General features: G+C 46.6%; 1 protein-coding gene across 4 annotated transcripts in view; it reads right to left on the bottom strand.

Moving 5' to 3' along the window:
• Positions 1 to 14,988, bottom strand: part of lpar1 (lysophosphatidic acid receptor 1) — a 28,810-nt gene extending 13,822 nt beyond the window's left edge. Inside the window, exons 1-2 of one of the 4 annotated variants that reach the window (XM_035608333.2) lie at positions 14,562 to 14,988; positions 909 to 1,660 (exon numbers count right to left, since the gene is read on the bottom strand). In XM_035608333.2, coding sequence (XP_035464226.1) covers positions 909 to 1,647 — 739 coding nt within the window. In that variant the 5' untranslated portion in view covers positions 1,648 to 1,660; positions 14,562 to 14,988. Of the gene's footprint in view, positions 1 to 908; positions 1,665 to 4,730; positions 4,843 to 13,845; positions 14,042 to 14,561 lie in introns of those variants that run through there. The other 3 variants (XM_035608332.2, XM_035608331.2, XM_035608334.2) reach the window with 3 other exon arrangements.
• Between the last annotated feature and the right edge of the window lie 6,924 nt (positions 14,989 to 21,912).

Raw genomic sequence — 21,912 nt, 5'->3', positions numbered from 1 at the left:
GATAAGGGTATTTATACGAGAGTAGAGTCGTGTGAAGCCGGGCCAAGGCACTCAAGGCTTCGTCCCCAACTCTCTCTTGGAATTCCTTGATTTTCCACCAGATTTGGTGTGTGTCAAGACTGAAAAGCTGCAGTGGGGGACGTCTATTGAATCTCCACTTTCCATTTCTTCAAGAATTTAAGACAATTATTGAGCAAAACTCTCCCCTAACTAAATCTGACACTTAGTACTAACAATATTCCAAACATTGGTGCCTTCATTCATGAATATGAAATTGCCAAATGCTGAAAAGTCCATTATAAACTGCTCGTGCAGAATCGTGGATGGAATTGATGTCGTTTTGTGGAGAGCAGGGGTTGGCTGATGTGTGGCTGCAGTCGTGCTAGGCAGACGCGGTGCTCGCACTCAACGGATTCATTGTTCTGCTCCTGCTGAAGTCATCATCATCATCATCAGCAGCAGCAGCAGCAGCAGTCGACAGATAGACGGGTCACACAGATGGATGGGTTACCATCGTTTACAGAGATGCCGTAACAGTGGGTCGGTATGGCAAACTCTGCCACAATGATGCCGATGTAGTTTAAATAGGGACGTTTTCTGCAGCATTCATCCTGGCATATCCCCAACACTCTCTAAAATGATGCATATTCCAGTTAGAAATGGCAGATTGTAGCAGTGACAACGCTAATACAGGCTACACAGACTTAGCTCGAGAGGCAACGAACAGTGTGTCCCGATGCATCAACCGGCAGGGCATGTTAAAAGCCCTGTCATGTAACATTAGTATTAAAAAAAACGTTTAAAAGTAAACAAGACAAAAACAGATAAGATATATAGATAGATGGATGGATGGATGGATGGATAGATAGATAGATAGATAGATAGGAGACATGATATCTCTTCCTTACCCAACACAATCACCACGGTTTTCAGCAGCGACATCATGGTGTCGCGGTTGCGCCGCGGTCCGGAGCTGTGCCGCGACATCCTCATGGTCCTCTGCCGCACATACACAAAGATGTGGGCATACAGCGTCACCATGACGACAAACGTCACCAGGTTGAACACTGCCCAGAAGATCAGGTAGGAGTTGCTGTACAGCGGCGCCATGTTGGAACAGGACCTAATGCTGCAGATACAGTTCCAGCCCACGCTGGGGATGGCGCCCATGACGATGGACATGGTCCAGATTATGACAATCACCACGACAACGCGCCGGTTGCTCATGCGCGTGTGCAGCTGCATGCGGAACACGGTGATGTGGCGCTCGATGGCGATGGCGAGCAGGTTGGCCACGGACGCCGTCAGGCTGGTGTCGATCAGGCCCTGGCGCAGCAGCCACGTGGAGACGGTCAGGCGCCGCGTGTTGGGCCCCGTGTTGAACATCAAGTAGAAGTAGGCCAGTCCGGCGAAGAAGTCAGCAGCTGCCAGGTTGGCCATCAGGTAGTAGATGGGGAAGTGGAATCTCCTGTTCACGTAGATGGCGATCATCACCAGGAGGTTGGCGAGCATGATGAAGATGCACACGGTGATGCCCAGGCCCATCACCAGCCTGCTGACAACGTTCCAGTCGGTGGCGAGGTACTTGCCACTGCGGTTGTAGAAGAAGGCGATGGTCTCGTTGTAGTAGCACTGCTCCTCGTCCATGGTGGTGGTCTTACTTTCTGAAAGAATATCAATGTAACATTTTTAAAAAAAGAAGATCTATGTGAGGGCTGTTTACATTTTTCATGCTACTTTCACAAGAACAGTGTTCTTCCTGATCTCAAATTACCATAGGTTAAAATTACGGCAATGCTAGATTTCATCAAATGATCACATCCTCTTGTGCCCCCCCCGACCCCCCCAAGTGAACAATACTGCATGAGTCAAACCGGTCCTGTTTACAACACCAGATTAAAATGAATATTGGAAAAAGCACTGACCTTGGCGTGCAGAACTTTTAATCTGATTGGATTACTGTGTAAATTAAACCTACAACCGGAGGAGAATGAATTATCTAACTGTGATGCTCTGAGGTTTTCTTATCGGCGAAGGTAATCTTTACCCCTGTGTTGTGTGTGTGTGTGTGTGTGTGTGCGTGTGTGTGTGTGTGTGTGTACGGCAAAAACTGTAATTTAACTACCGTTTCAAATAGCCTTTGAACTCTGTATTTACATGGATTACAGTAACTGAAACACAATCCATCTATAAACAGTATGGCCTCTGTGTTCCGTTTTTTTTCCGACCACATGTTCTGCTTTTTATCCTCCAGTCGCGAATAAGTTAATCTCCTTTACAGGAAAATGCATGTAAACATCTTTCATAATGTTAAACACACAAAGCACCGCATTAGGACACATGTGGCCTTAAGCCGGTTTCTGGAACATGGGAAAACAAAAATTCCACTGAGTGTGTGTGTGTGTGTGTGTGTGTGTGTGTGTGTGTGTGTGTGTGTGTGTGTGTGTGTGTGTGTGTGTGTGTGTGTGTGTGTGTGTGTGTGTGAGTGCCCTGCGTAGTTCACATGCAGAAAGCACATATCGTAACGACAGGAACAGCAGCTTGAGGTCTAGAAAAAAAAGATTGTCGGAAAGAAAAGCACAATTTACAGAAACGCGTGTTTGCATGACCGCATGCTTGCTCGTGTGTGAGTTGTGTCATTTAATAGGAAGCTAAAAACTGAAAAAAGCTAAAAACTGAAAAAAAAAGAATACAGAAGTACCTGAGGACACTGAGAAAAACTGAGCAGCCACAGCAGCAACGTGAGAGCTTAAGAGTCAACTCACACACACACACACACACACACACACACACACACACACACACACACACACACACAAGCAACGCTCACAGGAAAACTGTGTGTCTGTGTGTAATAAGCTCCAGTCCCACACAGATGCTTTCTAGTCGCTCTCATACACCCCCGACCGGAAACAGGTCCTCGGGGCTGGAGTGTACGAGTGTGTGTGTGTGTGTGTGTGTGTGTGTGTGTGTGTGTGTGTGTGTGTGTGCGCGTCTAAGTGATCCATAGACAAAGAGAGAGAGAGGAGGGGGGAAGCAACTGAAGAAACAAGAAGGGCCGAGGGATGAATGAAGGGGTATTAGAAGTTCAGGGTCAAAGGCCAGTGTTTTTGTGGAAATCCTTCTCTTTTGATTTACCTTTCTAATATGACCACTCCAATCCTTTAAACCTCGCTTTTGTAGCCCCGCAGTGCCACGACTAAAACCCCCCGTCTGTACCTCTGCCAAAACCTCTGCGGAACAGAAAAACAACACAAAATGTTCCTCCTGAATGAATTTGCAATGTTAGGGGAAAAACGATCACAGCCTTGTACCTCTTGACAAAACACACCATGCGCCATGTGGGAAAATGCGGCGGCTGTTGAAAGCTCCTGTATTCGACATGAGGTTTGCCAAAAAAAGTACTTTTCAACTCCTGCAATAGGAGCACAGAAGGAATCTCATTGGTACTATAATGTTTCGATAGCTGCAACTCACAAGGCGCGTTAAAGAGCCATAACCCGGGGTTCACACCTTGCCGGGCTTTTGTTTAAGAGCACACGGTGCTAAATTCTATATTTAGCCCATTCTTAATCCTAAACCAGGCCAACAGTAATACTGCGCATCCACTAGGCTGGCTCATAGCGTTGGCAGCGTGCACCACATTCCGATGTTCCCCGTCCAAAAAGGGGGGGGGGGTGTATTAGGCCAATAATAGTATGAAGGAGGTGTTAATCAATTAAATAAATGAGTTGTTTTTTGTTTTTTTCTGATCTCCGTTTCCCTGCGACGGAGCGATAACGGCCTCCATCTGCAGCCGTGTTTGCTTGGAGAGGCTCTAAAATGTGATAACAGCATCGGTACAGTCAAGTGGCTGTATTGAATTATCGCTAACGCTGATAAACACTGGCCACTGATCATTATACAAAGTTTTCAGTATGTTTTGCTGTATGTCAGTCCGTCCTGGGAGCGATGGACTGGCAAAGTGCCCAGTCCTTGTTCTGTACAGAAAAACATTCCGACCTTTATCTTGAGTTCAAATCCGGGGGGAGTCCGTACGAAGACGACTGGAACTTGCAACATTCAATCTACTAATCGGTGAGTAATCGATTACTAAATGGATCGCCAACTGTTTTGGTCATCGATCAATCGGATGAAGTCAAAATTCTCTGATTTCAGCTTCTTAGATGGGAATATTTCCGTGTTTCTCTGCTCCTCTATGACAGTGAACTGAATATCTTTGGTTTGTGGACAAAAGAAAACGTGGTTAATGGTTTGGGAAACGCCATTGTCATTTTTTTTTTTACAATTTTTTGAAATTTTATGGACCAAAAAAACTTTTCATCGAGAAAATAATCGACAGATTAATCGATTATGAAAAAAATCTTGAGTTAGCAACTTCAGATGAAACGTATCTTTGAAGGTAACTACTTTTATCTGCCAATAAACAGGAAAAAAAACCCCATTAAGAAGTGATCTGTGGCTAATGACGAGGACGATGATGCCTAGAAAATAAGCCTTTTCCCAATTATGATCTCGTTGGTTTTCCCTCTGGCCTCTCTGGCGTTCTTTAAATTTCTTTAGAGAGGTACATTATCCAACCTGCAAGTCATACTGAGGTTTTTAATCGCTGCGCACATCCAGAGAAGGCAGAAACCCCGGCCCATTAGTAGGGGTGAAGGGAGCAGCCGAGTGACGGCACCAACACTAATGCGGGACAAATCCGAGGGAGCCTCTCGAGCGACACTTACGATCCCAGATGAAAGCTCGTCCATTCTGCTCGTCATCTGCGGCTTGTGGCCATTAAACGTCTGCAGGGAGCAGTCACCGGGAACATCAGACGCCCGAGGCGAGTCGTCGGCACTAGAGAGTGGCAGGAAGTGTCAGTGGCCTCTCGGCACACACTCGCATCACTTTCATCGGGCGGAGGGAGGGAGGTCCTGTCACTGTGTGTGTGTGTGTGTGTGTGTGTGTGTGTGTGTGTGTGTGTGTGTGTGTGTGTGTGTGTGTGTGTGTTCGATCGCAGCAGCCAGTGGTGGGTCTCGTAAAAATGGACCAAGCGAGAAAAAGGGGGGACACATGCAGAGGGGACTTTTTGATTTCTGTGTTGCCGCACCTGGGCGTGTATATCCGCACTATGAAAGAGCAACTTTGAATGACTGCGTTGTTGAGGCATTTTTACAGTGTGTGCACCGGTGTGTGTGCGTCCGTGTGTGTGCGCGCGCGAGAGGAAAGTTTGGGAGTGTGTTTTCAGCGTCTCGAACTTGAAGTGCGTTAAAGCTTTTCAGAACAAAATGCTCGCTGTGCCCGAGTGTGTCGACGCGATATCTTAATAATGTGTGACAAAGTCTGGCTGTGTGGGGAGAGAGAGAGAGAGGAGAGTGTGTTTTCTGTCAGTGTATCAGTGTGTGTGTGTGTGTGTGTGTGTGTGTGTGTGTGTGTGTGTCTCACAGGCTATGAATGGACCACCCTGGAGTCCATACAAATGAGGTCATAACTCAAGCATCAGCACCAGGACTGCAAGGCATATTATATTCAGAACATACAGCTAATTAACACACACAAACACACACACACACACACACGCACACACGCACGCACACACGCACACACGCACACACACACACACACACACACACACACGCACACCAATTACTGTCGTCGTCTCTCTCTCTATGTGTTACTGTCATAACACAGTGTATGAGTTGTTTGCAAATGAGGACACACACACACACACAAGTCTAAATAGTCTATACTGTGAAATAAACATGAAATGCTGACACGCCCATACAGGACGAGACATTTCAACAGCCCCCCTCCCCCTCGGCCAACGGAAGCTGCTGGGACTCTAACAACGAAGACCAAGAGCCGTGTCTCACACCTGGCGCGACGCGGCGCGGCGCCAGCCACGACGCGACTGTCTCGGCTGGTGCGTCCGGCCGATACAGTTGTCATTTCCCCCCCCCCCCGCTCCACATTATTCAAATAGCAAATGCAGTCGAGCCCATCTGAGGGCGCCATGTGCTGAAAAGAGGCGTGGTCAGGCGCAACACCAACCTGGTCCGAAGTCAGTGGCACATTGATTCACCATTTTATTTATTATCTATTTTGTAACCGGCGACCTGCTGCGAAGGGCACGTACGGCCTTCTGGTAAATATGCTTTTCGAGGTAAAGTACTGTGGGTCTGAATGTCCTTTGTGTTTTCTTATCGTTGGTCCAACGCCGCCCGAGATAAACTCGACCTGGTCCGGTCGAGTCAATGTTGGAACACAAGTTAGATAAATGTCCCCATGCAGAGTCAAGTCTCCAGACAATTCCTCATCCAACATTCTGGTCGCTATTTTGCAATACAGCCCTGAGAGACATGAAGCTCAATGGGGAAACTCTTGAATTTCCATTTCCAGGGAGATTCAGTCTGCATTAATGAACATTATGAGTGTGTCGGGCAGACGTCTGGCCTTTCTCTGATACGAAGAGCTTTCGGAGAATTATACTGTACTCCACCACTGGGAAATGATGGATAAATTAAAAGACCACATTCTACTTATTTTTCCAATGATTCCACCAGTCCCCGGATTCAAGACTCCCGCGGGACTGAAGAGTGTTCGGAGGTGTCGCGGGCGGCAGCATCTCATATTGGTGTCAAACAAGCCTGGATTTTCGTTGCATCTGTTCTACTGCAGACATGGTGTGGTGAGATTTCAACTTGGACTGTGAGCCCCATCCGCAAAATTCAAACTTGGCACCGCCGTGGCCGAGTGGATATCTTGTGTTTGTCAAGTGAAAACGGAGAAGACTTTTGGCTTCCCAAACCAACCTCTCTACGTTTTTCCCTCCTCTCCTCTCCTCCCCTACTTCCTTCCCCCTTTCCTCTTCCCTTGAACTCCTCTCCACACTGACCCCGTTTGCTCCGTTCGCTCCTCTCCGTCCGACTTTCATTCACACGTCGTCTCCCTTTTTCCTCGTCTCCTGTCATCTCCCGTATGCTCAGCGTTCCCCTCCTGTCACCTCCTCCCCAGCTCACTCCACCTCCTCCCTCTGTCCGCCGCCTCCCCGCTCCTGCTGTTTGCCAACTGTCCACACAATGTGCCCATTGTTTCCGCGCATCCACCACAGAAAGCAAAGAAACGGGACTTCTGCAACCCAGAATATACACAAACTCTCTCTCTCTCTCTCTCACACACACACACACACACACACACACACACACACACACACACACACACACACACACACACACACACACACACACACACACACACAGGCTGTCATTCTCCCTAACTTTCTCTTTAACATCATGGCCGGGTGCACACCAACCGCACACTCGCACTCGCTCTCCAACAGTCGCCGCCGACCGGCAGAGCAGTGAGCACAAGGGTCGGATTGAGAGGTGGTGGTGTTGAGTCGTGTGTGACTGCGGCAGTGACGGGCTGATTCACGGCTCCTCGCCGGCGGACGGACCCCTCGCTCCTCCTCCTCCTCCTCCTCCTCCTCCTCCGGACACTTCCACCGCGGCCCGGGAAGCCCCAGAAGGAGTTCACTTTTCGCCGCTGAATTACACACATCTCCGCGGCGACGGGGGGCCGCGTGGCTCCTCGCGGAGGTTCCTGGTGATTCTAAAGCCGCTGGAAGCGACGTTTCTTTTCAAAATAGCAGCCAGAATCATAAATAACTTATGAAATAACCTTTCCAGGGGATCACGGCCTGGGCAAAACCTGGAGCCAAAAAGCGAGATCCTACTCATGGGTTATTTACCTGCAGAGCTGTGTGTATAACACACCCTTTCATTTTGCAAAAAAATCAATCTAATAAGCTTCTTTTGCTTCAGGGTATTTCTGCCATGATCTGTTCCACATGTTGTTTTTTTTGCTACAGCCGGTTTATTAGGCTAAACGGCAACAAGGAGCAAGGACAAACACAACCATGACATTGATCCTGGAAAGAATCCCTCGGAAATGCAGTTTTAAAGCAGCATAAGCTGCATGACACACATAATGTGTGTGCACCAGTTTACACATTAACCTACAGTGGCACTTGTGCAACTAGTGGTGGCATAAGGGAACGTATTGGTGAGCGCCTCCCAGTTTTAATTGCACCGCGTGCCCTATTTGCACCTGAGTTTCACCACAGGTCAACACGTCGGTCGGTCAAACCATGCGGTTTATGCTTGTCACCTATTGGAAAAGGATTGATCATTGTGATTGATTATGTGAGGGCACCACACCATGAGTGTTTCCAGGGAATTTTAGGAAAGCATCGGCTCTTGGATCCGGAATGAAACCAAGAAACTGAGAAACCGAGAGCAGTACCTGCTTGAAATGTGAATTGGAAAGGGAAGCCTCCGCAGAAAGATGGAGAGTATGCGACGTATTGGGAGCATATTGGGAGTTCTGTGCAACAATAACCAACTATTGAAGAAACTCTTGAAACAGCCTCCGCCACATGTGTCGGGTTTCTCCGCAGTTTATCGTTGGGTGTGTTCAGTCACAACCCCTGATGAAATCACACCACTGGAGACAGATCCCACCGATTACATCAGCGAGGCTCGGATGCAATGTGGAGTTGCGTCAGCGCGGCCCCGCAGAGATTTCAGGGCTCGACTGAAAGAGGGCCTTCTTCCAATTTGAATCGCCGATTGCTCTGCACTGTCGATCGTGATAGCCGCCGACGCTGTGCCCCGGGTGAAAAGCAAATGCTTTGCGCGTACGACGGGACAACATGCATGAGACTCACGTGCAATTGGATCATTGTGCACGATCTTAAAAATGGCTGAATGTGCAAAAAAAAAAAAAGCAAACTGGCGGACGCAGCTAGCTGTGGAAAAAAAAATAAACAGTGACGTCTGGGAGTGTGTGGCATATTTCCTGCTGTTTTGGCTACAGCTTTTGGAATTAACCGTTGATTGTGACCTTATAGTAAAGAATTTTTTTTAAATTTAATTGTAGACAAGACACAAACACACACACACACACACACACACACACAGACAAGACAACCGTGGAGCTGTTGTAGCACTGAGCACTGGAATGTTCCTGCCCGGCCAACCCAGTCACCATCCCACTGAGCATGTGTCACTTGCCGGAGACCCGACTGAGGACAAATTGCGCACAAGCCTTAATGGTAGTTATAGAAGAGGGACTTGACACTGAATGATTTGTTCCTGCAGCAGTTAAAAGACACAAAGGCTCTGAATAGATAAGCATTCAAAGTTTTCATCGGCCACTTGTGCCGAAGCACAATTTTGGCAGCAAATCGCTGCCTCAAGTCTTGTAGGAAAGTTTTCCAGTGGGGCTTTGTGCATGTGGACAGTCTCCCTCCCGCTCTTCCTGGCAGTTCCTTTCAGACTCCGTCACACCGAATGCTTCCTCAGGTCTCTTTCGCGAACGCTCTCTGGAGTTCAAGGCCCCGGCCCTCGGCAGGGCCATCCAAGGACGTTCGGCGACTCGCCCCTTGTTTTGGCTGTAGGCTGCGTTTTTTTTTGTTGTTTTTTTTTCATTGGGATGAAAGGTGAACAATGATCCCATTCTGAGGCTGTGTGCTCATTTTGCATTACCATCAAGGAGTGTTTACGATACATTGAGATCTATATCATTGTGTGTCAAATTTAAAAAAAAAGGGAATAAACAGAGTTTGTCTAAAGACTTGACAGGAGTTTTGCTCTGCTAAAATGAAGGGGGGGGGGGCCTTTGGTTCCATGAACGCCCAAAAAACGGAATCAAAACTTCAGGACCAAAACACTTGGAGGGAAACATGAAAGTGTCATTGAGGCTTGTGAAATGTTAAACGCTGCGGTCGTTGTGACCGCGCGTGGCTGGTAGGTGTCTAGCTCGCTGACTGTGGGCCGATGACAACTTTTGGCCACTTTGACCAAGATCCTCGTCTGAATTTCACGAGTATATGATCTTTATATTTCTTCATCGGCGACAATTTGGAAGTCCGTTATGGACATATTTGGTAATGGAATCTCTGTGATATTACACGCTAAAGACATAGAATATGTGGTTTATATTAACATGGCTTGTGAAATGTGCGGGTGCGTTCGAAGTGGACAGTGTTGCTAAAATGACACGGACGGCTTCCTAAAATGAGAGACGAGAGTTTGAAGAGGATGAATTTTTTTCTACATCTACATCTCTGCATGTAGATGTAGATGTCTCTGCGTTCAGCAGCACGTTATACCGACAGTAGAAGGCATATCACAATATTCTATACAAGCACAATTTAGAGTCGCCCGTTGACCCAGAGTAGCCGGAGGAAAACCCAAGCAGACGCAGGGAGACCATGCGAACTCCACGCGGAACGGCCCCGGGCGGCCGTCAGGCACAAACCCAGAGCCCTTCCTGCCGGTGAGGCGTGTCAAAGTGAAACATCAGCGCCAGAACAGACAGATGTGGAGTGTACCGATCCCGCCCAGTCCATCAATTCAAATCAGTCGACCAACGAGTCACTGACAGCCGGAGCAGACTGCAGTACTTCATTATTGAGTTGCAGCAATGTCACGGCCACCAATTAAGTCACAGGCTACAGCTGGAGACCTCAAAACAGCTTCTTTGGCGAGTGGCCTTGCGACGCGATGACACACGCCAGGCCGTCCTGACAGAGCAGTGACAGGCTGGACACTCTCATCTCGTTTCCTGACCATCTCTGCATTTGTAAAAATCCGTGCCTTCTCCTGATTGTTGCCTGGCAGCACATCGCACAAAATAGAGCCACATTTGAATAAGTACATACAGAATGTCTGGAAGTCTCAATATGCACAATAAAGAAATAGGTGAATGATTAACTTATAAATTTCCTTGTAAAATAATGTCTCAGTGATCACAGGACGCGATTTGTGGAGGGTAGGTCTACATTTTGAATTCATCCCGATGGGTTTGAATTTTTTTGAACTTCTTATCCTATGCACTGAAGGTACCTCGTGTTTTTGTCGTTGTCTGTTTTTTGCGGTGTTCAAGGCGCCTCATGTAGAAACAAGTACAGTTCTAGGGGAAGCTATTTTTGTTACAGGCACCTCATATTTTCCTCCTCTGTTCAATCAACAGTATGTAAACATGGACATGAAACAGAAACAGATATTAGATATCGCCAAATAGTTGTTACCATAGTTTTTTCCCGTGATATGAGTGACCAACATCAGTCTTTTTAAAATTTATTTAGGTTATTTAGGTCTATTGCTGTTTCGACTTTGGTCAGTGTAGTTTCCTGTCACACGTCTGACTGAGCACACTTCTCGCTACAAACCAAAAGTATGATCAGTTGATGAGGAGCATGAGGACACTGCATTGTGATGCATCACATTTTTAAGTGTTAACCACATTGTGCCACATGAGCTGGCACATGAACTGGAAGGAAAACATGGCAACAAAGAGTCCGAGGTTGGCAACGGCGGTTCCGAGAAGCTCCACAAACAGGAATGTGTATAAATGTAAAAGATCATCTAAGGGGATAACGTTGCCGAAAGACACAAGAATTTATTTATCATTGTGTTGCTGCAGCTTATTGGACCTCTTGCTTTAATCATTTCCCTGCTCGACCCCGCCACGATAACTCAACAACGTGTGACTCGGATACCTGCATGAATGTGGAAGCAATCTGGACGTTGGGAGTAAGAATGGGTGGAATGCGGGTCCTTGGACGAGGGGGAGGACAGATCCTGCTCGCAGTAATCACAACACAGATGTTTCAGGGACCCTCTACTTTGTCGGACGTCAGAGCTCATGCGGGGAAACGTAAAACAATCATCTTCATGGGAAACTCTAAGTCTTTGCTGTGGGAGTTTTTGTTTAGTTTGAACAAGAACTCCATTTTTTTTTCTTTTCTTTTTGGCATCTTACATGTGGTCGATTAACTTTTGGATGAAATCTAGCAAACATTCCTCGATGGCCTGCATCGCCTCCCTGGTTACCAAGGAAACCGGTGAGATCCTGAGAACTATCCCCGCTCCTATAATTGGAGCGCTGCATTGTATCATATCCATGGCGACACAGCTGGATTATCCCCTTAGAATTCACATGGCCAAATATAAATACGCAGGTTGTGTCTATGGAAAGGCAGTCTTAAGGAAGAGGGGAAATGTCTCAATCAAGAGTAATAACATATCTGCCATGTCCAAACTGGAACGGTTAAATGTCTTATTTTCAGGCCCCGGCCTGATAAACACTGACAACTCTACGCTCATATATTCACCAGACAAAGTACATTGATTATTGCAAAGTATTAAGTCAACAATGAACAAATGTGACTGATTTTCCAATAATCAAAACAGCTTGGAAGCCATCGATCTCGTCCGTCCACAGAAGTGTAAATTCTCCTCACACTCACTCTCCGGCATGAAAGACCCCCTGAGGTTTGTGGCAGTGGGTGGTGGGTAAACATGTGTTCTCACTCTCTGTTGTCACTACACAAATAAACACACACACACACACACACACACACACACACCATGTGTCTCCATCACTTCAGAGGACCTCGCAACGACTTACAATCATTTTTCCTGGAGACTTATATCAATGACCACAACTTCCACTTGCATAACCCAGACTATTGGTTTAGATTCTACCACACTGGGTTGTTGGTCAAATTAAACTTTTGAACGGACCTGCTTTAAATTAAATGTTAAAGAGTCTCCAGAGGGACTGGAAAAATCTCCTCTGTGCACACAAACACCACATTTCACAATAGCCCTGCTCCGTCGTTATTGCGGTATTCTCATTTGGACCAATACGCTGGACGACTTCATGGAAGCATCAGCAATTGAGCAGGGGGGGGGGAATATTGACTCTTAAAAGATGTGGTTCTTTGGTTTGACTCATTATGCGCCCCGCTGTCGGACCCGGTGCGGCCTCCGAGTCCACTTCCTGAATTTACAGCACACAAAACAGCTTCTTATCCACAATGCGCTCAGCCCCAGTTTCATTCACATCCGCTCTCTTTATGCGCACTTTTCAGGTGACTGTAAAAAAGGATAACTGTGGTGGAAATTCTACCACTGTGAGTAGATTGTGTGTGTGTGTGTGTGTGTGTGTGTGTGTGTGTGTGTGTGTTGAGCCTCTCCCTAGGAAATTGTACCTAGCTTATATATATCTGAGATCCCAGATCGTTGGTGGTGTGTGCTAGATCATAGGAGTATGTATGCAATTGGATCCCTACGTCAACGAGATCGCTAATCGAAAATGACTGAGAATGGGAATGAACATTCGTGAACACATAAATCTGATACACAACTTGTAGCCAGCAGTTCACTGAAATACTGTGATGGACTACGTGCACTAGGCTTCGTGACGTATTTCCGTTTCAAAATAATGCCGCTCGTCTGTTTACCTTCACCGTGCTTGCTCACAACTCCATTCAGAGTTTTGTCACGGGCATTACGCGTCAAAACAGACGAAGAAGTACTCAGAGCACTGCTGTGTCCCACTCTGCTCGGTGTCGTCAAAATTGAACGGCGTATTCTAAGTTTTTCACGGGTTTCCGACCGATCCCGACCCGAGAAGACGGCGGCTGGTAAACGCACGTCGGGATCGTTTCTCCGTCACCGCTCACACGAAGGTTCTGCAGAAGACGCCTTTCGTTACCGATCAGCTTACGAAACGGCGCCAACGTTGGACCGGACAGGAAACAGTTGAGCAGTGCTAAGTAGAACCCGGAAATGGTTGTGCAAGTACAACCATTTTTCCATTACCATTACAATATACCATCACCTATTTGCATGATTTTTTAAATGGCTCTAAGGTGAGATAAGGTCGGGAGATCATGAATCGAGAATTTCTGATCTTGTTTCCGTGCGGAAGAGCCAAACCACACATCCCCACAGTGTCACAGCTTCATCACAGCTCAGGGAGAAAGTCAGGCTGCTGTTGACTGACCAGTGTCTTGACTCCTGCCGGTAGCAGACAGCATCACCACGTACACTTTGGGAAGATGCCAACGCCATGTGCACCCCTGATGAGCTGACCATGCTCTCCTCGTGTTTCCTACCAAATCACTTAAAAGTGTCAATGAGCATCAGCGATGGGACGACTGACGCCGGACACCTGGCTTCACTTGGCTGATTCGAATGACGTAAAACTAAGAAGAAGAAAAGAAGAAAAAAAAAACACATTCCCTGAATTGCAGATCGGCGTGGAAAATCAAGACAGATGTCAAACTTTTTTCTTTTCTTTTCCTTTACTCCCAGTCAGACCCAACCCCGCGCGCTCACTCCCTTTGCACAAATGTTCTTCCAGATCTTCTGACAACAAGAGTCCAGCTCGCTCGTCTGTGCGCAACGAGCGTCGCGCACACAGCGAAATAACGGCGCGCGCGCTCGGCGGCGCGTTGATCCGTCCAGGGCATCTGCTCATGCCATCAAAGCATCTATCTGAACCGCAGTGGGTTTTCTTTTTTTTTCCTTCCCCTCGCCACGTCTACGTGGCAGGTATGGTAAACGTTGTGGTCCTATAAAGATTGCGCACATCGTGCGGTGCGTAAAAAGGACGCGCGGGGGGAAAAAAAAAGCGAGCCAGAGGGGAAATACTTGATGCATGTTCGGATGAAATTGTAATTTCAAAAAGTAGTACATCAATGAAGAGATTCTACTTACGGCGTCTTCCTATTCCAATGAGAGCAGTGGGTGGGTATGATTGTAGCTTACTCCCTGACTGGTTCCTGGATGTCCCAACTCCAAGTTTTCGATCCGCGGTGCCTGGAATTCCAACTGGAGAGACTCTGGTGTCAAAGTCGCAGCGGTTTCACACAACAAGACGAATCCAAACCCGATGCACAGCCAGGTGACCCTTTCATTGTGCGTCCGTGCGCCGGGGCGATATCTCCGATTGTTTCCCACCAAGTATGTCGCTGTTTTCTGCCAAGTTGTCTCTCATTTATTTATCCCGGTCAGATGAAGACGCCCTGATGCTCCGCTGCGTCTCCGTGGCTCTCTGCGCTCACTCCACCAAGCTCCCTCTCTCTCTCTCTCTCTCTTACACTCTCTCTCTCTCTCTTACACACACACACACTCTCTCTCTCTCTCTCCCTCTCTCTCTCTCTTACACACACACACACTCTCTCTCTCTCTCTCTATCTCTCTTACACACACACACACTCTCTCTCTCTCTCTCTTACACACACACACACTCTCTCTCTCTCTCTCTCTCTCTCTCTCTCTCTCTCTATCTCTCTTACACACACACACACACTCTCTCTCTCTCTCTCTCTCTCTCTCTCTCTCTCTCTCTCTCTTACACACACTCTCTCTCTCTCTCTTACACACACACTCTCTCTCTCTCTCTCTCCCTCTCTCTCTCTCTTACACACACACACACACACACTCTCTCTCTCTCTCTTACACACACACACACACTCTCTCTCTCTCTCTCTCTCTCTCTCTCTCTCTCTCTTACACACACTCTCTCTCTCTCTCTTACACACACACTCTCTCTCTCTCTCTCTCCCTCTCTCTCTCTCTTACACACACACACTCTCTCTCTCTCTCTATCTCTCTTACACACACACACACACTCTCTCTCTCTCTCTCTCTCTCTCTCTCTCTCTCTCTCTCTCTTACACACACTCTCTCTCTCTCTCTTACACACACACTCTCTCTCTCTCTCTCTCCCTCTCTCTCTCTCTTACACACACACACTCTCTCCCTCTCTCTCTCTCTTACACACACACACACACACACACTCTCTCTCTCTCTCTCTCTCTCCCTCTCTCTCTCTTACACACACACACTCTCTCTCTCTCTCTCACTCACACTCACACACACACACACACACTGACCAACCGACCGACACACACCTTTGTCTACACTTGACGTCACTCACTCTTACGCACAACAACAAAAAAACAAATTGAAAAAAGACTTCTTTCTTTTAATCTTTTAATTTATTTGAGCTTCTTAGGTCTGTGGGACTTTTTCTTACAAAAATCTCAACACCAAAGACAGGTGAAACTTTGAAATGTGTTGTTTCTAATACCCCAGTTGACATTTCCCCCGTGCCAAATATATATGTTCAAGCTGTAAATGTGTTGCCTATAAGACTAAGGGGGGAGTGCTCGCAAGTTGAGTTGTTCTTTTCCCCCTCAGCGCCTAATTGAAAACACATTTTTTCTTCTTCAGTAACTTGTTAAGAGAGAGAGGGAGAGACAGGAAGGGAGAGAGGGGTGGAGTGAAGCGAGAAAGAGAGGGAGAGCGTGAGAGTGACACTGAGGGGATTCAAAGACATATTGTGTTCCTAACCAATTAACCTACCACATTCTATATATTAGAAACGGGAATGTCCTCCCGTCTGCCGGTGCCCGAGAGAGAAGTTCCGACAGCTTCTCGTATGAAGTTTCTCAGGTTGTGAGAAAGCACTCTAGGGGTATAGGGACAGTTGTGTCTCGCCAACTTCGCGCCATCTGTGAACACTTAGTGAGGTGTTTGTAGTAAACCGACCACCGCGGCAGTGGAATGAAATGGGGTGTGAAAGCCACGGCGCTTTGTGAACAATATAGCATTTGAACATTTGTCTCATTAAATTACAATGAATACATTTTTTTAAGGCGCGAGATGTTGAGTCCACAGTCGGAGAGTACTTAGCACTTTTGTCGGCGCCATCTTGTTTTGTTTTTAAAAAAAACAGAAGTAAACATGTTTTGAGCAGCGGTGGGCGGAGCCACGACTGAGCGCTCGTCCACTGCGCGTTCCGCCTACACCTGCAGCCATGCACCCATTGGACGGTATCCTAGATGTCATTCATGCTGTATCCACACCCAAACGCATACAGTTCTCGTCTATCGTGTATTTTACTCCAAATGGGATCATGATTTACAAAGTGAACATCCCTCTGTATTGAAGAAGACTTTGAAACTAGCGATCGAGACCATAAAATCCTCGGGATATAAATTAAGTGAGAAGTAGGGGTCATCTTCTCATAGTGGACCTCTACAGAAACTTCTTTTTGCATCAAATGGAGTCGCCCTCTACTGGTCATAGAGGGCGTAACTGCTTTGGCTTCACTTTAGGGGATCTGGTGACTACATCCATTTTAAATACAGTCTATGCCTCCTGCTGCACAGTCCTCCTGGTACTAACATCTGGTTATGTTGAAGCAAAAAGAGCTACCTGATGAAGACTGAGGGAAGATCAGAGTTCATGGTTAAAATAAACCCCCATGTTTTGGTGTCTGACACGTCTCTTTGCAAAATCACGCCTAGAATTAATGTACTGAATTAATGTACCGTGATTAATCTTACTTAGTGACCAACTTGAAAGACATGAATGTGATTTAGCCTGATCCCACATTTTTGTAACTACCACAAAATTATGTAGGACCATATTATTTTGTATCGGGTTTCTCTGCCGCCCACGTTGATTTTTGCAGAGTTTTTCTGTGATCCTTGTGGTTCTTTGCTCCGCAAAATTGAGAGAAGAAATAGTTGGGAGAAGAAAAAGAAGAGGCAAAAGGAAAGTACAATATAACTTTTCATGATTTTCATCGCGATGAAAAACCAAAGTAGAAAGTTACGTTGCACCGAATGTGTGTGTGTGTGTGTGAGAGCCTGGCACACCCGAGGTTGGGAACCACACAGAACCCAGCGATGGGGAAATCTGTTTGCTGTAAGCGATTTGTCAAAATACTTGCATAACCGCTGCGCTACATTTGTGCCCGTGTTGTGATAGAAGCTCCTCTATTTCACACAAATCCGACGGACCCAAATTTAAACCGTGGTGTCCCACAATGGAAAGCAAACATCGACCAGTCGGCCAAACAAGAGTCCCACCGACTGAGCGAGGGGGAGACTCGGGCGTACATGGCTGCAGGCGGATGCCTGTTTGTATAATGTTGTTGATTTCGAGATTATCCTCAACTGTTCCACTGTGAAGATGAATTCGGTATTTGTTCCTCAGCCTCAGCCAAAACCCTAATTTTCAGTCATGTCATGATGTCAAAATAGAGGGAAATTGGGGGGCTGCTGACAGCGGCGCGCTGATAGGAAGCATGTTCTTCTGCTTGGCAATGACACTTTGTTTTTATGGTTAATAACCCTGCCCGTCCAAATATCTGTGTACGGCTCAGAGGGCTGTCAGCGAGGTTCTCGCATGAGGTTATTTTCGCTACTGTTCTGGCACCGGTGGGGGGTTTCTCCTATGGCGTTGCAAGGGTGGGTCAAAAAACTGTAGTATGACTGATGAGCAGGCAAATTGGTATGCAGCCGTCCCCTGAATTATGTGCGCCTGCTGATATTCTTACAGGATCCAACCATGCTGAAATGGGAGTTTGGTACCTCTCTTCAGTTGCTCAAAGATTAAAGATGTCACATCACCACATGTCGTCCCCAGGGAGTCCGGTAGGTACAGTCCGCAAGAGTCGCTGTTCGCGAGGAACACCCCAGCATCTCGTTGTTAAAAAACAAACCAGCACGCCTGCAGGACTGGGAGGGAAGAGCAAATGTTGCAAAAAAAAAATTCTCAAATACCGCAATTCACTACTCAACAAGTATTGGATGGACCGAAAAGCGGTACAGGTTATCGTGATGCCCAAAGGCATTGGTCCTCTGACTTTTCTTCTAGCGCCATCATCAGGTCAATTTTTTTTATTTGTTCTACACTTTGATTTATGACCAATCCCTTGCAAAAGTAATGACATTCCGATCACCCTCGGTTGCACTTTGTGCTAAGTGCTAATTAGTAGATAATAGCATGGAAATGTTATACATTTTTACCACTTTCATTTGTTAAACAAAAGGACAAGAAAACACACTTACAGTGTCTAAACAAAACAAAAATCCAACCCGGAGTGTCCACGGATGTAGAAAAGGAATCGCGGGACAGAGCAACAGCCAAAAACACAGGTAACCAACGGGGAACAAACAAGTATCAAACAGGAATCACGGGTTGGGCATTTACATGCTGGGTGAACAGGTTGGGGCAAAAATCACAGTCAAACTGACAAAGTCAAAGGGAAGCACAGAGACTGAAAACAGAAAGTCTCTGGAGAACTGGTCAGGGGCTTTGCCGGGGGACTCAGCGGCCTGGAGGCAGGACGGGTATTGAGCAAAGGGGCCAGGCAGACGGGCATCCTCGTCCGGGGGACGGCCCCGGCCCAGAGGTCGTGCAGGGACGATATGCCAATATGCCAGATTTTTTTTCATCAAGATACACACATTTATTTATCTCGCAATGTGGAAAGTGATGAGAGAAATTCCTGCATCCAGCCCCATTGTCCGCGTATCCCCGCCAGAATTGAATAGGTTCTTTCTTGGCCCATGTTAACCTTAAGCTGCATTGAACTTAAAGATGCAATGTGTGTCTTTGGTTGACGCATTAGACAACGAGATAATTCAATTTTACCGATAGGGATTTGAACAAGGGGAGAGTGGGAGGCACAGGGGTTTCAAAGGAGAGTTCGGGTTTCAGTTGTGGAGCCAGAGAGTGAAAGAGGCAAGGGGTTAGTTTGGGTGAAAGAGAGGAAATGGGAGGGAAAAAAGTGTAGGGGGGGGGGAAGGGGAACATAAACAGCCCGAAGGCAGGGAGATGAGTGGCATTACAGGGTAAACAAAAGTCACAATTACGTGAATGAAAAGAGGTTATTGTGAGCTATTGTTCAGAGATTAAATAAGGTTTAATACCATAACAATAACGAGACATGGGTCTTAATGTGGCAGACAGAATGTAAGTAAATACCAGTAAGAGTCAGAAAAAGAAACAATCTATTGCCATTATCATCATCTTACTTTCAAATTAAGGTTTATTGCGCAAGAGTTTTTTTGCGCTACATTGCTGGTCTTCATTATTTGGGTACTAGGCAACAAACTGGATATTTTACACATGTTGACACAGAAGACATCCTGCCTGTGAGGGAGACTTTGAACTTGGGAGTCAAATAAATAAATTCCTCTTCTTTCTTTTTTCTTCCCACAACCAAATGTAGCTTTGTGTCTTAACAAACCCAAGGTGCTTTCCTCTCCTCTGCTGTGACTCAGACATTTTATTGTCATGATTACACAGAGCAGATGCTCTCGATGACAGTCAGACTGAGTGTAGCAGCGTGTGTGTGTGTGCGTGTGTGTGTGTGTGTGTGTGCGTGTGTGTCCCAGTCGGCATCTCTCTAACAGAAAAGAGCTATGAGATGGAGATGACAGATTAGACGAGGTGACTTCCTTCATCTCTGGTGCTGATACATCGCACTGGCGTCTCTTTGTCAATGACTGTATCAGTGATGAAGCCTTCCCTTTTGTAATGGACTCTTGTGTTTACTGGTTTCACTGGGTCCGAAAATTACACAGTGATGACGTCATAAACACCACTCTCATATCTGTCCCATAAAGATATGGCTACGGCCAGCAGCGGTTTCAGCTGGGCTTAGCATTGAGAATGGACACAAGGTGAAACAGGAGTTACCATCTTGTCTGCTCAATCCCAAAATTTGAAAAAGGCATAAAAATGAAATGTCTCCACTTTATAGACTTGATGTATAACCCACACACACACAAATGCACGCCTAATTCACATACGCTCCACACTTGCTCCAACCTTAACCCTCACCTTAAAGCATGCCATCAAATTTTACGATTTAATGTAATGGAGACTTTTTCTTTCTGTACCTTGAAGGAGGACAAGTGCCCCATAACGTGACTGTGTCCCCTGTGCCCCGCTATTGAGGTCGCGACAGCATGAGTCAAACCTTTACTGCACACACACAATCCATAAACACCTGATTTATCTTTTCATTTTCAGTTTTTGTCCGGATTAAGCAAACAAAGATATGACTTGTTAATTAGTGAGCATTTGTGTTCCCGTTGGACAGAGCCAGTTTACCCATGCACGGCTCACATCATTGCCTAATTACAACATGCTCATAATGGCCCTAATATGTTTGGTTTTTTTTTATCTGCAGTAAAGACAACATGACCAGCTGAGCAATTGTCTTTTTCTCCCACCAGTGGACCACACATTCACATATTCGAAAAAAACATGCTGTCATGCGACCAGGTAAGCAAACATGCAGTCGCACAGTCGCCTAGCACAGGTAAAGAGGCAATCACGCAAAAAGACATAAATGCACACACACTCACTCTCTCTCTCTCTCTCACACACACACACACACACACACACACACACACACACACACACACACACACACACACACACACACACACACACACACACACACACACACACACACACACACACACACACACACACACACACACACACACACACACACACACACACAGGCCTCTTATGTGACAGCTGTTTGTTATTGAGTCGGTGAGGTCAGCGAGGTCTGGCGTTAGTGGCTCAGACTCGCGCTCATGTCCCCGGTAATGTAGATGAATCTGAATCTGTTTCTTTGTTACCCTCCTCCCTGGACCTGCCTCAGCACTAAGCCAGCAGTTTTCTACTCTCCTGAAAACACATTTCTTTTTTTCTCTCCTTTTTTTCTTCAAAAGGACCAGTTCCTCATTTTGGCCAAAGCCCGGGGACGTTAGCTTATGTAGCTTAGCACAAAGACAAAAAAGGAGGAGGGGAAAGCAACAAGTAGGTATAAAAGTTCACTAATTAATGTTGTATCTTTTTAGTTTAATCGGTTTTAAAAAACCAAAGCAGTTACGCTCAGTGGTCTTTTAAATTTCCCTCTCAATTAGCCCTCTTTCGTTTTTGACTTCTAGGAAAATAAGTGTGGAGTATAATAAGTGCACTGCCTGAACACACCGCTTTGTATTTTGTTGCTAACAGGCTGCAGCTTTAATGCCAGGATTCTTATCTAGCCTGCGACAGATTAGCCCACTCTGTCGCGGCGAGGCTCCCCTGACCCAGGATTCAAATCGAGCCATCACAGTCGGTGCATTTGTATTATTGCATACCCTCCTAATTCAAAGCAGGTCGCGGGCGACGCTGGGATGCTAGCGTAGCCCCCCCCCCCCCCCCCCCCACCACCACCGGAGCGCATGCAGCATGGAAA

The sequence above is a fragment of the Scophthalmus maximus genome, chromosome 20 (assembly GCF_022379125.1).
Source record: "Scophthalmus maximus strain ysfricsl-2021 chromosome 20, ASM2237912v1, whole genome shotgun sequence".
In the NCBI taxonomy this organism is placed as follows: Eukaryota; Metazoa; Chordata; class Actinopteri; order Pleuronectiformes; family Scophthalmidae; genus Scophthalmus; species Scophthalmus maximus.
The sequence above is the reverse complement of the archived record's forward strand: the minus strand, read 5'-3'. Positions and strand labels throughout refer to the sequence as shown.